This window comes from Lissotriton vulgaris, chromosome 4_1, assembly GCF_964263255.1.
Source record: "Lissotriton vulgaris chromosome 4_1, aLisVul1.2, whole genome shotgun sequence".
In the NCBI taxonomy this organism is placed as follows: domain Eukaryota; kingdom Metazoa; phylum Chordata; class Amphibia; order Caudata; family Salamandridae; genus Lissotriton; species Lissotriton vulgaris.
This window is the reverse complement of record NC_141691.1, coordinates 1,101,197,889-1,101,210,250: the sequence shown is the minus strand read 5'-3', so window position 1 is coordinate 1,101,210,250 and position 12,362 is coordinate 1,101,197,889. Positions and strand designations below refer to the sequence as shown.

General features: G+C 50.8%; 1 protein-coding gene across 6 annotated transcripts in view; it reads right to left on the bottom strand.

Moving 5' to 3' along the window:
* The window catches only part of ELP2 (elongator acetyltransferase complex subunit 2), a 1,268,509-nt gene that overhangs the window by 1,158,711 nt on the left and 97,436 nt on the right, over positions 1-12,362 (bottom strand). For all 6 annotated transcript variants that reach the window (XM_086965323.1, XM_086965328.1, XM_086965324.1 and 3 more), the window contains exon 4: positions 8,207-8,277. In XM_086965323.1, coding sequence (XP_086821449.1) covers positions 8,207-8,277 — 71 coding nt within the window. The remainder of the gene's footprint in view (positions 1-8,206; positions 8,278-12,362) is intronic.

Below are 12,362 nucleotides of genomic sequence, written 5' to 3'. Positions count from 1 at the left end.
CATTGGGCAACCGAAGGCCCAAAAGCACCCTGCCGCTCGAGACCCACTGGAAGTGCAGCATCTGTTTCTATTTTACTTCCCCACTTGCCCTGTGTAAGTGACCAGGAACCCAGTACCCACAGCAGCGTGGCATGCCTGCTAGAAGCCACCAACCAAAGGCCCCCCATCCGCAATATGCTAACATTGGGCCTACTCCCTGCACCCGGCTGCTCCTGAGCCGCTGAGGGTGTAACTACTGTACCTACCTGAACCTGGGAGACCCCCGAGTCTATCCCCAGAACCTTAACTCTTCCAGTCGAGTACTTACCTGGAAACCAATAACCTACATTTTCTCCATAGGGTAAAATTGACTGGTTTTCACTTGGAATTTCTTCAAAGTGTCGAGTTTTTAAACTTTGAAATATTCACTAAAAATCATCCCATCCACGAAAACGAAATTACTCTCCTGTTCCTAGGAGAGATCCCTGTGCTGGATCTTTGTGCCCAGCATTGACCTTTAAAAGTAATTACAGCTGTGATTTTCCGATAACCTGATTTTCCTCTAGAGGATAACATTGGCTGGTTTTTGCCAGAAATTCTTGTCGATTTTTGAAACACACAAATATTCCTTAAAAACGCTTTCTTTCAACTGTTTACAGGAGATGCACCAGGGCTGAATCCAGGATCCAGCCCTGAGTAAGAAAAACATATGCAAAGTAACTGGTGTTGCATTTTACTTAAAATTCCCATTGAGCTCAATGTTATAATTGTGTTTAACTTATGTTGCATATTGCAACAACTGTTTCTAATGTATTGAAAAGTCTATTGTTATTTTAAAGTAATCAACTGTAGCAGCTCATTCTGAGAAAGTATTGTTATACCCACTGGTGGTTCTAAAATTAAACAACAATATATTTTTATATACAAAACAATTGGCCTAGAGTTCAGTTCTCGAGTGTGTGAGACCATTTGCTGACTGAGTGTGTACAACAAATGCTTTACACTTTCCTCTGATACTGCCTTACTGCTCGACCAAGCTACCACTTTAGAGAGTAAGTTTATATCTAACTTTAACCTTTGCCAAACCTCTGGGGACTGTGGACTCTGTGCCTTACCTTACTTTGGTGCAGTATATACAGAGCCACTTTCTTACAACTTGCCACAAACTGGGCAACCTTAGGCGCCAGCATCCACTCTGTAGAGCGGGGATGCACAAGGTCTTCAGGAACCATCATATCCAACAGGGCTTCTGTGCCACTTGCATGGGGACGCCAGGGCCTTGAAGGGCCCGCTTCATCATTAGATTCACAAGGTGATTCCTCCTCCCCTTCGTCCCCTCCACCCCGTGGGGACATGGCAACTGCGCCCCCTGATGTATCAGAAGGTTCGGGGGGAAAGCGAGCTAGGAAGGTCTTTTTAAGGCATTTAAAAGTGCCAAAATAAATGATGGCATCAGACTTGCATTTAGGGCGTGGGTTAGGAGGGGAGGTACCCCTATAAAGGAGGATTCTCAGCATACACAATCTCCGTGAGGTGGCGCTCAAAGGGGCCCATGGCCGAACGGACAGCTTGATGCATGGAGGTATACACAGCCTCGCAGAACATCTAGGGGGAGGACCTGCAAGGATTCCTCTTCTACCTAGTCCCCTTTCATGTCAATTACATGCCCTAGTGGCTAAAGGGCATGTGTGAGGGAAAAGAATGCCTGCCTATGTTAAGTATCCCAATTTATCTTTTGCGAGCCCGAAGCCCTGAAGTTTGTTGACTGGGAAGGTTTGGGCATACAAAGCACTGTATAAGGTTGTCAACCCAGGGGGCGGACTCACCCTATCTGAAACGTGCATCCTTGCGCTTGGCCCGGTACCAAACAACAGCCTTAATGCCAAGTAAGCCTTCGCTCTGGGGGAATGGAAAAAAGGTCAGAGACCTAAGAGTTAATTACCGACCCGCACCGTAGCGGGAATCAGGCTGTTAAAAATAAAGGTACAAACTCGTGCAAACACGGGTGTCATGGCTTCCAAGGCGGCTCAGGCAGTGGCTTTGCAGTGACGCAGGTCTGACAGTCTTATTTAGAGAAATTGACAACGACGTGCATCCCTCACAGAGCAGCGGGACACCCTCTAGCGGCTCCTGGCTGCTGTTGTGTCGGATGACCTACGCTCAATAAGGGACATCTAACCCTGACTGGGCCTAGCACGTGGTCCTAGAATAAACTCAGCCAGACACTGGGAATAAAGTTGCTTGGTCGGTCGGCGCGCGTCTCTGAACGCCCTCTCACGTGCTCGACCTCCTTTTTATTATAGAGCGGTCACATGACCAACTTGTCCGTCCCTCCGGACCTCGGGGGCGGACCCTCGGGGACACAACATTCCTCCTAAAACAAGACAAACAACAAAAACCAAAAACACACTGTACCATTTCAAATAGGGTCTGGTCGAGCCCACTGTCTCATTCGCATCGGGACCGGTACCTTCAGCGTCTTTCACAAATGCTAACGCATTCGGTTCAACACCGTGCGGGCACACATATAAATTAGAACAATCTTACGTAAAGTAGTCTCTCAGCCAGCTGGAGGGGGTGGGGTTAGCACGTAGCTGGCGCTGGGACCCTCGCTGAGTCATCGGCTCTGTTCCAGTCTCCACCTCTTGGCTTGGCGCCTCGTTGTCGGCCCCCTCCAGATCTGGGGCCTCATCCAGGGCCTCCTGGTCTCCGCCCACATCCTCACCAGGGACCGGCTGCTCGGCACGTGGCCGGACCTCGTGCTGAGATGTTGATTCACCAGGCGGCACCATTGTTGCAGTTTCGGTTTCTCTGTCGCCTTGCTGGCGCCTTGGCTCGCCACTCGCCGGGTGGTAGAGTTTGAAATGAGATACATTGCGAGTCACCTTGTCTCGTCCTCGAGTAGCTGTGATGCGGGTGCCCTTCACGCCACTGACTCGCCATGGTCGTCTTTCATAACTGAGTTTGAATTTTCCCCCAGTGGCCCGATTCTTTATGAGCACTAGGTCACCTCTTTTGATATGGGGGGCCACCGCCCTCCGTTTCTTGCTGATCTGATCATAGGCGGCCCGCCTCCTCAGTTCTACAGTCTGTTCCTTTATCAGTTCAGGGGCCCACTGGGGATGATGAGGAATGGAGTCCGTTATTACTCGTCCTAGGAGAAGGTGTGCCGGAGCTACCCCCGTTGTGGAGTGAGGGGTCTGGCGGTAGCTGCGGAGAAAGGTGAAAATGGCCATCTCCACAGACTGTCCTTTATCATGCGCAATACGGATTACTTTGTTTAAGGTTCTCATGAACCGCTCGGCCTCTCCATTGGCCTGAGGCCACCTTGGGGTGATGCGTCTGTGGCGAATTCCTTGGGATGAGAGATAGTCTGCAAAGTCTTGGCCCTGAAATGGCGGGCCATTGTCCGTTCTGAGTTCTTTCATGGCTCCGTGCGTGGCAATGATTTTCTCTATCTTGGGAATCACACAGTCAGCGCTGGTGCTGGTGATAATTTCGACTTCCGGGTACTTGGAGTGATCATCGATCATCACTAGCGTGTGCCGTCCATCCGGAAGGCTGCCAAAGTCCATGCTGACCCTTTCCCAAGGGCCTCGGGGCCTGGGTTCCACGATTATGGGTGCTTCGCGGGGGCTGTCACCTGTGGTTTGGCAGGCCGTGCATGTGCGCACAGCAGTTTCCACCATGTCGTCCATTAGCGGGAACCACACCTTTGTCCGTAGCCGGGCCTTTGTTTTAACCATTCCCTGGTGCCCTACATGCGCCAGCTGAACTACTCGGCTCGTCAAAGCCGTCGGGATCACCAGACGATGCCCTCGCAGGAGGCACCCTGCCTCGTCTTCGTTCAGTTCAGCCCTCACGTGGTACAGACCGTCCATGATTTTCTGTGCCTCGGGGGTGAGCACCTTCCAGCTCTCCCTAGCTTTCTGCCAGTTGGCTGTCCGGAGCAGATCTTTGGCCCGCTGTATGCAGGCGTCCTGAGCCGTGGCGCTCACCACCTCTTCCAGGGATATGGGACGCGGGCATGATCTGGCCACGACCCATCGCACATAGGCCTCCGTCTCTTCAGCTTCCTCCATCTCCTCTGGGGTGGCCGCCCGGGGGTGTCGTGACAGATAGTCCGCCGGATTCTTTGCCCCTGGCTGGTACTCAATGGCACAGTTGTACTCCTGTAATTGCAAAATCCACTTTTCTATTCTGGGGGGTGGTTTGGATGAGGTACCTGAGAACAGCGACAGCAGTGGCTTGTGGTCTGTTACTACTGTGAAGGGCTTCCCGTATACATACAGGTGGAAGTGTCGGCATCCCCAATGAATCGCGATGGCTTCCTTTTCAATTTGGGAGTACCTTTGTTCGGTGTCCGTGAGGGACCGGCTGGCAAAAGCGACGGGGGCCCAGTCTATCTCGTCTCGGGCTCTCTGCATCAGGACGGCCCCCAATCCCGCCGGTCCAGCATCTACTGCAATAAGAGTGAAATGTCTGGGGTCAAAAAACGCCAGCGTGGTGTTGCTGGACAGCGCACTCTTGATGGCTTGGAATGCTCTTTCCTGCTCCGGTCCCCAGTTCCATGGTGTGGAGTCTTTGGTTAGCTCACGCAGAGGGAGGGTCAGGTTAGCTAGGTCTCTTATGAAGCGACCACAGTAGTTCACCATCCCAAGGAAGCTTCGGACTTCAGTGACAGTTGTGGGCGGAGGTGCATCTTTTATGTCTTTGACCTTGTCCGGATCAGGGTTAACGCCATCGGCCGAGAATACGTAGCCGAAGAACCCCAGCTTGGTCTGAAGGAACTCGCATTTTTCTCGGTGCAGAGTAAGTCCAGCGCTGCGGAGCCTGCGGAACACCTGTGCCAAGCGTTGGTTGTGCTCAGGAATTGTCCTTGCGTGCACCATGATGTCGTCACTGACATTGATCACCCCCGGTATGCCAGCAATGAGCTCTTGGATGACATTCTGGAATACCTCGGCAGCACTGGAGATCCCGAAACTCAGTCTGGTGTACCTGCGCAGTCCGATGTGAGTGGAGAACGTCGTGATGTTCCGGGACTCTTTATCCAGCACGAGCTGATGGTACCCCGCTCTGAGGTCCAACTTGGAAAACCACCGGGCCTCAGCCATCTCTCCGATCAGGTCATCGATCGTAGGGGTGATGTGTCTTTCCCTTTTGATGGCCGCATTGGGGAGGCGCATGTCCACGCATATCCGGACCGCTCCCGGCTGCTTGGGTTTCCGAGTGACCACGATGGGCGATACCCAGGGAGTGGGTCCGGACACCTTCTCAATGATGCCCGCTGTTTCCAACTTCAGTAGCTCTTCTTCAACCAGGGGCCTCAGATGAAATGCGACCCGCCGGTGTCGCAGGGCCACCGGTTGGACAGTGGGGTCCACATGCAGGTGTATTTCCCGACCCTTGAATCGGCCAATCCCTTCGAACAGGTCCGAAAAGTCTGCGATCAGCTGCTGCACTGACTCCTCGTGCACCCCAAACGCAAAAGAGACCACTCCCAGGTCTTCTGCCGTCCGGCAACTCAGGAGCATACCTTGGCCTTCCTCCGACACAAAGATGTTGGCACGCGTGATCTTATCTCCGTGCCGGACTGCTGCTTTGAACTTTCCTCGAATACGGAGGGGCACATCCTGGCCATAGGCAAAAACGGTGATCGGAGTGGGGCGGAGGCTGGGTGGAGTAGCCATGTCTCCATAGAGGGACGCACTCATCAGGTTTATTGAGGCGCCCGTGTCCACCGTCGCCATGATGTCCTGATCAGCCACTTGTATTGCGCACTGTGGTAGTGTCATTGTGCGTCGGGTGGCTGTGCCGATCATGTGCACCTTGTGTGGGGACCTTTCCTCCTCGTCGTCGTCCATGTCACTGTTGCTGGGTCCTCCTTCCGCGCCTTCAGGCTCCGCCACCGCGTGTACTGTCTGGCGGGGCTTGCTGAACTTTTTGGATCGACACACCTTTTCAAAATGGTTCATTTTCCCGCACCCGGAGCATATCTTGCCCCGTGCTGGACATTCTGGCGCCGGGTGTCTCGGGCCTCCGCAGTAACCACATGATTGCGCCGAGGCTCCGCCCTGTGGAGTTGTTGTTCTCTTCACCCATTTGGGCTGTGGGCGGACCTGCAGTTTGTTCACCGGTTCCACTTTCATATTGGCCTGCAGAGCTGCTTCCATGTGGGCTGCCCTGGCCTTGGACAGCTCCTTCGTGCGGCCCAGCGTGAGAATGTCTGGGAGGGGTTTCCCGGACTCCTCTAGAATTCTCTCGCGCAGTTTAGCAGAAGCGCAGCCCTGAATGATCTGGCCTCTGATTTCCTCCGTGACATCCTGAAATCCACACGTTAGTGCCAGTTTCTTCAACCGAGAGTGATAGGCGTCCAGCGATTCTTCTGGCAGTTGCCGCGCTTGCCTGAAGATAAACCGTTCATAGTCTTGGTTGGCCATGGGTTCAAAATGCGCATTGAGCGCATTTATGAGCGTGTGGTGGGTTTTGGGAGTTGCTTCCGTGAGGGTGCGGGCGATGGAATGAATGTCCTTGCCACCAAGATGGAGGATCATGGCACGCTTCTGCTCCTTGTGGACCTTGGTGGCCTCAAAGAATATGAATAGCCTGTCCACCCATTCTTTCCACTTCGGTGCGAGAGTGGACGGTGCACCTTCCACCACGAACGGCTCAATGGGCGGAATGTTAGCCATCGCTTTGGACGCCCGGGAGAATGTCCGTGGGCAGCCGGGATGTGATCCAGCGGCAGCCGGAGCGCCGGACGCACTTCGCGCGACCAATCAGACTCCTGTGTGCCGCAGAGAGAAGCAGGCCAGCGCTGCTCACCTGAGGAGAGCCAGGGATCAGAGTGTTTCCTCCAGGCAGGCAGAGCGGGGGGGGGTGTGTGGTGGCAAGGCACGAGCACCGCGGACACGTGGTAGTGCCCGCAGCCGCCTCACCCCAACAGGGACACACACACGCACCCCGAGCGGGGAATCGATCACCACCCTCGTCGCCAATTGTTGTGTCGGATGACCTACGCTCAATAAGGGACATCTAACCCTGACTGGGCCTAGCACGTGGTCCTAGAATAAACTCAGCCAGACACTGGGAATAAAGTTGCTTGGTCGGTCGGCGCGCGTCTCTGAACGCCCTCTCACGTGCTCGACCTCCTTTTTATTATAGAGCGGTCACATGACCAACTTGTCCGTCCCTCCGGACCTCGGGGGCGGACCCTCGGGGACACAACAGCTGCCACCGTGCCAATGCAGCTCGAGACTGAAACTGTCACTGCGAGTGGAGCGATGAGGACGCTCTAGCAGTTCAGAAGCGTCGCGGCGAAGGCGTCACAGCACACAGACAACCCCACAATGAGGCTCAAAGCGAATCACACAAACTATGGAATAAATATTTTGGTGATTTAACTGCTGGAAGAGCAGGAAAAGAAAGGGGCTATTTCCCAGAAGTCTTGTGCCTTTGTGGTTGTTCGGCACTGCTCATTGGTTAATTTTGGTTGACCTATCCCTGGGTCCTACGGGGAAGATAGTTTTTTTCATGTTTACTAAAGTTGAACACTGCTGTAAAGGAAAATAAAGAAAGCAGAGCATAATCATCGCCTCCGGTCCTGACATAGAAGTCTAGAAAATCATGAACAAACTGTTGAGATTTAGGAAGTGAAACAGTGGCATACAAGTTCATTGAACTCAATCACTGCTTTGGCTGCATACAAGTAAAAAACATAAATACCACATACGGAGAGCTGCCTTCTAGTTCTACTACCCCTCACTGCCATTTGCTGTCTCTTTTGCTCTATTTCCCTGCTCTCCTCCTTCCTCATTAGCACTATTTAGTCCGAACATATGAGCTGCTACAGGATGCACTTTATTAATTGTGGTGTTAAATTGAAGAGGTGGAATTACAATAGTTGCAAAGATTATACAGATTATGTCGGTGAACCTGGAAATTGTCTTGGAGTTAAAAAGATAGGAAGACCAGCGAGTGGAACTTTCCAACTAAAATTTATGGGAAAGAATGAACAAATATTTATAAAAAACCCTTAAATATGTAAACCCTCACATTTATCTTTTACCAAGAAATAGCCCACTGTCCAACTTAAAGGATGAAAACGTTTCCGGTTCCTATCCACGATGTACTAGTACTGCAGGCAGAGTAACAAAAATATGCAACTGATTATCATTTGTTTTGTTTGAAACATTAATGAACGGGGATATAAGAATCAGCCTACCTGGTTCTGCCTTAGTTGCCAAAGGATGACACGTTTATCAGATCCTCCAGAAACCAATTCAGTCTCAGGAGCTAAAACGAAAGAAATCATAAATGTATATAAACAATGACATTCCAAGCTTAATCCTTTCCATTCACCACATATGTTTCACTGGACAATACCGTTGTGCACATTGCCAAAATCAGAACTCTCAATAGATCGGAGTTGGTTACTTAGCTTGCAACGGTAGCTGCCCCAACCATTTCGTAGTAATCAACGTAGTAAATATGGCAATTCACATTACTTGCACATTCAGCTCTATAGTACAATACACCAGAAGCTTTTACACGACTCTTATGTTAAGTCACCGATTATGCTTCGTTTTTTTCACTCTGAAGAACAGGAAAGAATAATGACACGTCACACGGATCATATGTGACTAGCTTCACAGACGGAGAAAGCCCGTTACCAAGTATGTAACTTGTTTACATCTCAAATTAGGTATTGAACAGCCTATGAAAACAAAAGAAAATTCGGATGCGGTGCATGTGTGGCACGCAGCGCCCAGGCACCTGCAGTGGGAGTGCAAGTTGACGTTGGCCACGCCGCTGTGGAACTCTGAGAGGTTGGGGAGCCTTTGGAAGACGAAGGGGTTCGGCAAATGGGACATCATTGGGATTTCTAGGATCAAAGATTTATGGGGCTCGGGCAGGATATATTCCTTCGCGGAACTGCAAACAAATTAGCCGACACCAAACTTTTTCGCTACCTGCAAGTCCGACACACGCTATCAACTCAGGTGCCGGAGGGCACGTCTCTCCCTGAAGCCTCCCCCATCGAGGATAGGGTGCTTGACGGACATTTGCCAGAAAAAGCCATCTCTCTTATTTATAAGCTGGTGAATAATATGGAAGACCCATTGCAGGGATTGAGGGGGAAATGAGCTGGCGAAGGGCTGGAGTTAGATGATGAGGATTGGCAGGTGGCGGTGTCCTCCCCGTGGGTGGTGGCCAACCAGGCCAGACTCCGGCTGGTGCAGGTTAAAATCCTTCATAGAGTTTATGTTACAGGTCCGGGCCTGGTAGGCATGGGACGGGCGGAGAGCGCCCACTGCAGACGGGGTTGTGGGGAAATTGGGACGTTCATGCATATACTCTGGAGCTGCGGACGGATACAACAGTATTGGGCAGATATTCATGAAGAATTACGGTCTGTATTGGGAGTAAATCTGAGACCGGAAGCTCGTAGATGTATACTGAATATCTGGGAACCGACGGATATTAACACATACACCACGCAGTGGGCGTCACTTGCTTTCATGATAGCGAAGCGGAACATTGCACAATTGTGGGGGACTGGTCCACCACCCCGGGTGGGGAAGTGGAAAGAAGATCTAAATTGGTGTATGTTCAGAGAGCAATCGTTTTTTATTGCACAGGGTTGCTTAGGGAAATGGAGTAAGATCTGGGGAGCGTGGACTGAGTATAGAGGCGACATCTGTCCCCCATCAAGAAGACAGGGTGAAATGGAAGCTCCTGAAACCCCCCTGATCAGCTGAATGTAACAGTGATTATTTATTTTGCTAAAGTGATTTTGCCTCGGTATTGGAAATGCCAGCCTATATGTACTCATTTTATTGTCAATGGTCGACTGTTTAATAAAAAGAAATATAAAAAAAAAATTCGGAGTGTTATGATCTTATTACATTGACATGCCTATCACTAAGTGGCATGGTGAGCAAAGAACAATGGATTTAACCCAGATATCCTGACTGGTGGTGAGTATTTGATTTGCTCTGCATTCCGTCCATCATCTGTGTGTCTTTTGCTTTCTTGCCTTTCTATGCCCAGACGTGGGTCCCGGGCTCCCTGTGCCACTGAATTCAAGCTAGCCTGGCTGATGAGGGGTGATAAGCTGAAACAGGTCTCAGGATGCTTGTTTCCGGTCCGTGGAGGACCTGGCTTGGCAGTTCGCGCTGGACTGCTCCCATGAGGCACAGGGTGAAGACTCATTTGCATATGGCTGGGTCTAAACTGGGGTGGCATGGTGAGCAAAAGAAAGATGGATTGAACCAAGATCTATTGACTGGGGGTGAATGTTTGATTTGCTCTCCATTCGGTCCATCATCTGTATGGCTTTTGCTATCACGGACTGTATACAGAACACCGCACTGGGCTAAAGAGGTTAATCTGCCTCATAGATCTCAGGTTCGGTTTATCTCACAGAAAGCTGATTTATGAAGGAGGTTATAAACAGTAAATAACTTAGCATTTAACGGAGCTAGGCAGCAACTGTGTGTGGAGGAGGGGACAGACATCTGGCACAAACAAGATAACTTCAGATCTCGGATCTCTGCCATGTATAACCCCCATAATATTAACATCTATCACTGACTGGGTGTGGAGGGGGAAGGCTGACATTAATAGCAGGAAGTGGGCAGCGACATGAGGAACAGTGGGATATGAAGCAAGACATCGGACTCAAGAGGGTCAAAAACCTAAGAGACAGCAGGAGATGGGCGGGACGGTGCATCAAGACAAACCTTTTAAATATTGTTTTGTCTTGAAAATGTAACGTTCTATTCACAATGGTTATTCCCCTTCTTAAGAAGCCTGGCCTAGACCCTGAGGCTTTGGCCAACTATAGGCCTATTTCTCTTCTTCCTGCGCTGGTTAAGATCTTGGAGAAGCATGTGCACATCGTGCTTTCCAATTTTCTGAAATCTCACAATTTGCTGCACCCCACTCAATCTGGCTTCCGCCCCAATTTAAGCACCGAGACGGTGCTTTTGGAGGTGTCCGAAGCCATTAAAGAGGCACTGGACTCAGGCGGCAAAGCTATGCTCGTAATGCTTGACTTGTCGGCGGCCTTTGACACCGTCCCCCATGAGGGTCTCCTCGCCAGACTTCATGAGATTGGTCTGAGGGGGACGGTGCTCAGCTGGTTTAGATCATTCTTGGCTTGCCGTCGACAAACAGTCTGGGTCTCACCCAGCTCTGCCGTGATGCCGCCTTTGGGAGTCGGAGTCCCGCAGGGCTCTGTGTTGAGCCCGACTCTTTTCAACATCTTTATGACCCCTTTGGCGGCATTGGCGGAGTCTTTTGGGGCCCAGATGGTATCCTATGCCGACGAAACCCAGCTCCTCTTTACGTGCAGGAAAGGAGAAGATTTTGATGGAGAGAGTATCCGTGAGTGCCTTGGGGCTGTTTTTAAATGGTTCCAGCTTAACAGCCTCAAGTGCAACTCAGATAAATCTGAGGTACTCTTCTTCGGCTGTCCATCTGACCCAGACTGGCAGGAATGGTGGCCTGTCAATATGTTTCCTCCAGCGTGCTCGTCCCAGCTAGAAAATAATTTGGGGATCAAGATTGATAATGGTCTGACGTTAAGATCTCGGATCCTTGGTCTTACGGGAACATGTCTTGGCCTCCTCAGGATGCTCCGTAAGTTCCTTCCTCTGCTCTCAGAAGATCATAGGAAGACGACTGTGCAGGCCTTAATTGGTTCAAGACTGGACTACTCCAACCGCCGGAATATCTCCTGCAACGGTTGCAGGTGGTCCAGAACTCGGCCGCGCGGGCCATTTTTGGCCTGCATAGGCGAGCCAGAGCCTCCGGTCTTTTGCAGTCACTCCACTGGCTGCCTATCCGTAAGCGGATAGTTTTTAAGGCCTTGACCTTGGCCCACAAGGCTCTCCACGCTTCGGGAGCAAAATATCTCCAAAGGAGGCTTGCCTTTTACCATCCGGCCCGATCTCTGAGGTCTGAATCATTGTTCCTTGCTGTGGTCCCCCGAGTAAAAAGGGCTCACATTGGAGGTCGCTCTTTTAAGCTGCTGGCGCCACAGCTTTGGAATACTCTGCCTCTGGCATTACGCAGCACCTCTAATTTGCTGACTTTTAGGAAGGGCCTTAAAACTTGGCTTTTTGCCCTATAGTTCGCTCTTCTTTCTTTCTGCTGGGTCCGTTTTATTTTATTGTGTTGTGTTATTCTGCTACAGGTTGTCAATAAAAGCGCTGGGACACTCTATGGAGTAGCCGTGCGCTATAGAAGACTAAATTAACATAACATAACATAACAAGCAAATAGAACAGCAATGTCAGGCTGTTATTTCGTATTCAAATCCTGCTTCCTTATTCTGATGATTGTTATAAAAGTCCAGTGTCAGGAAAGATGGG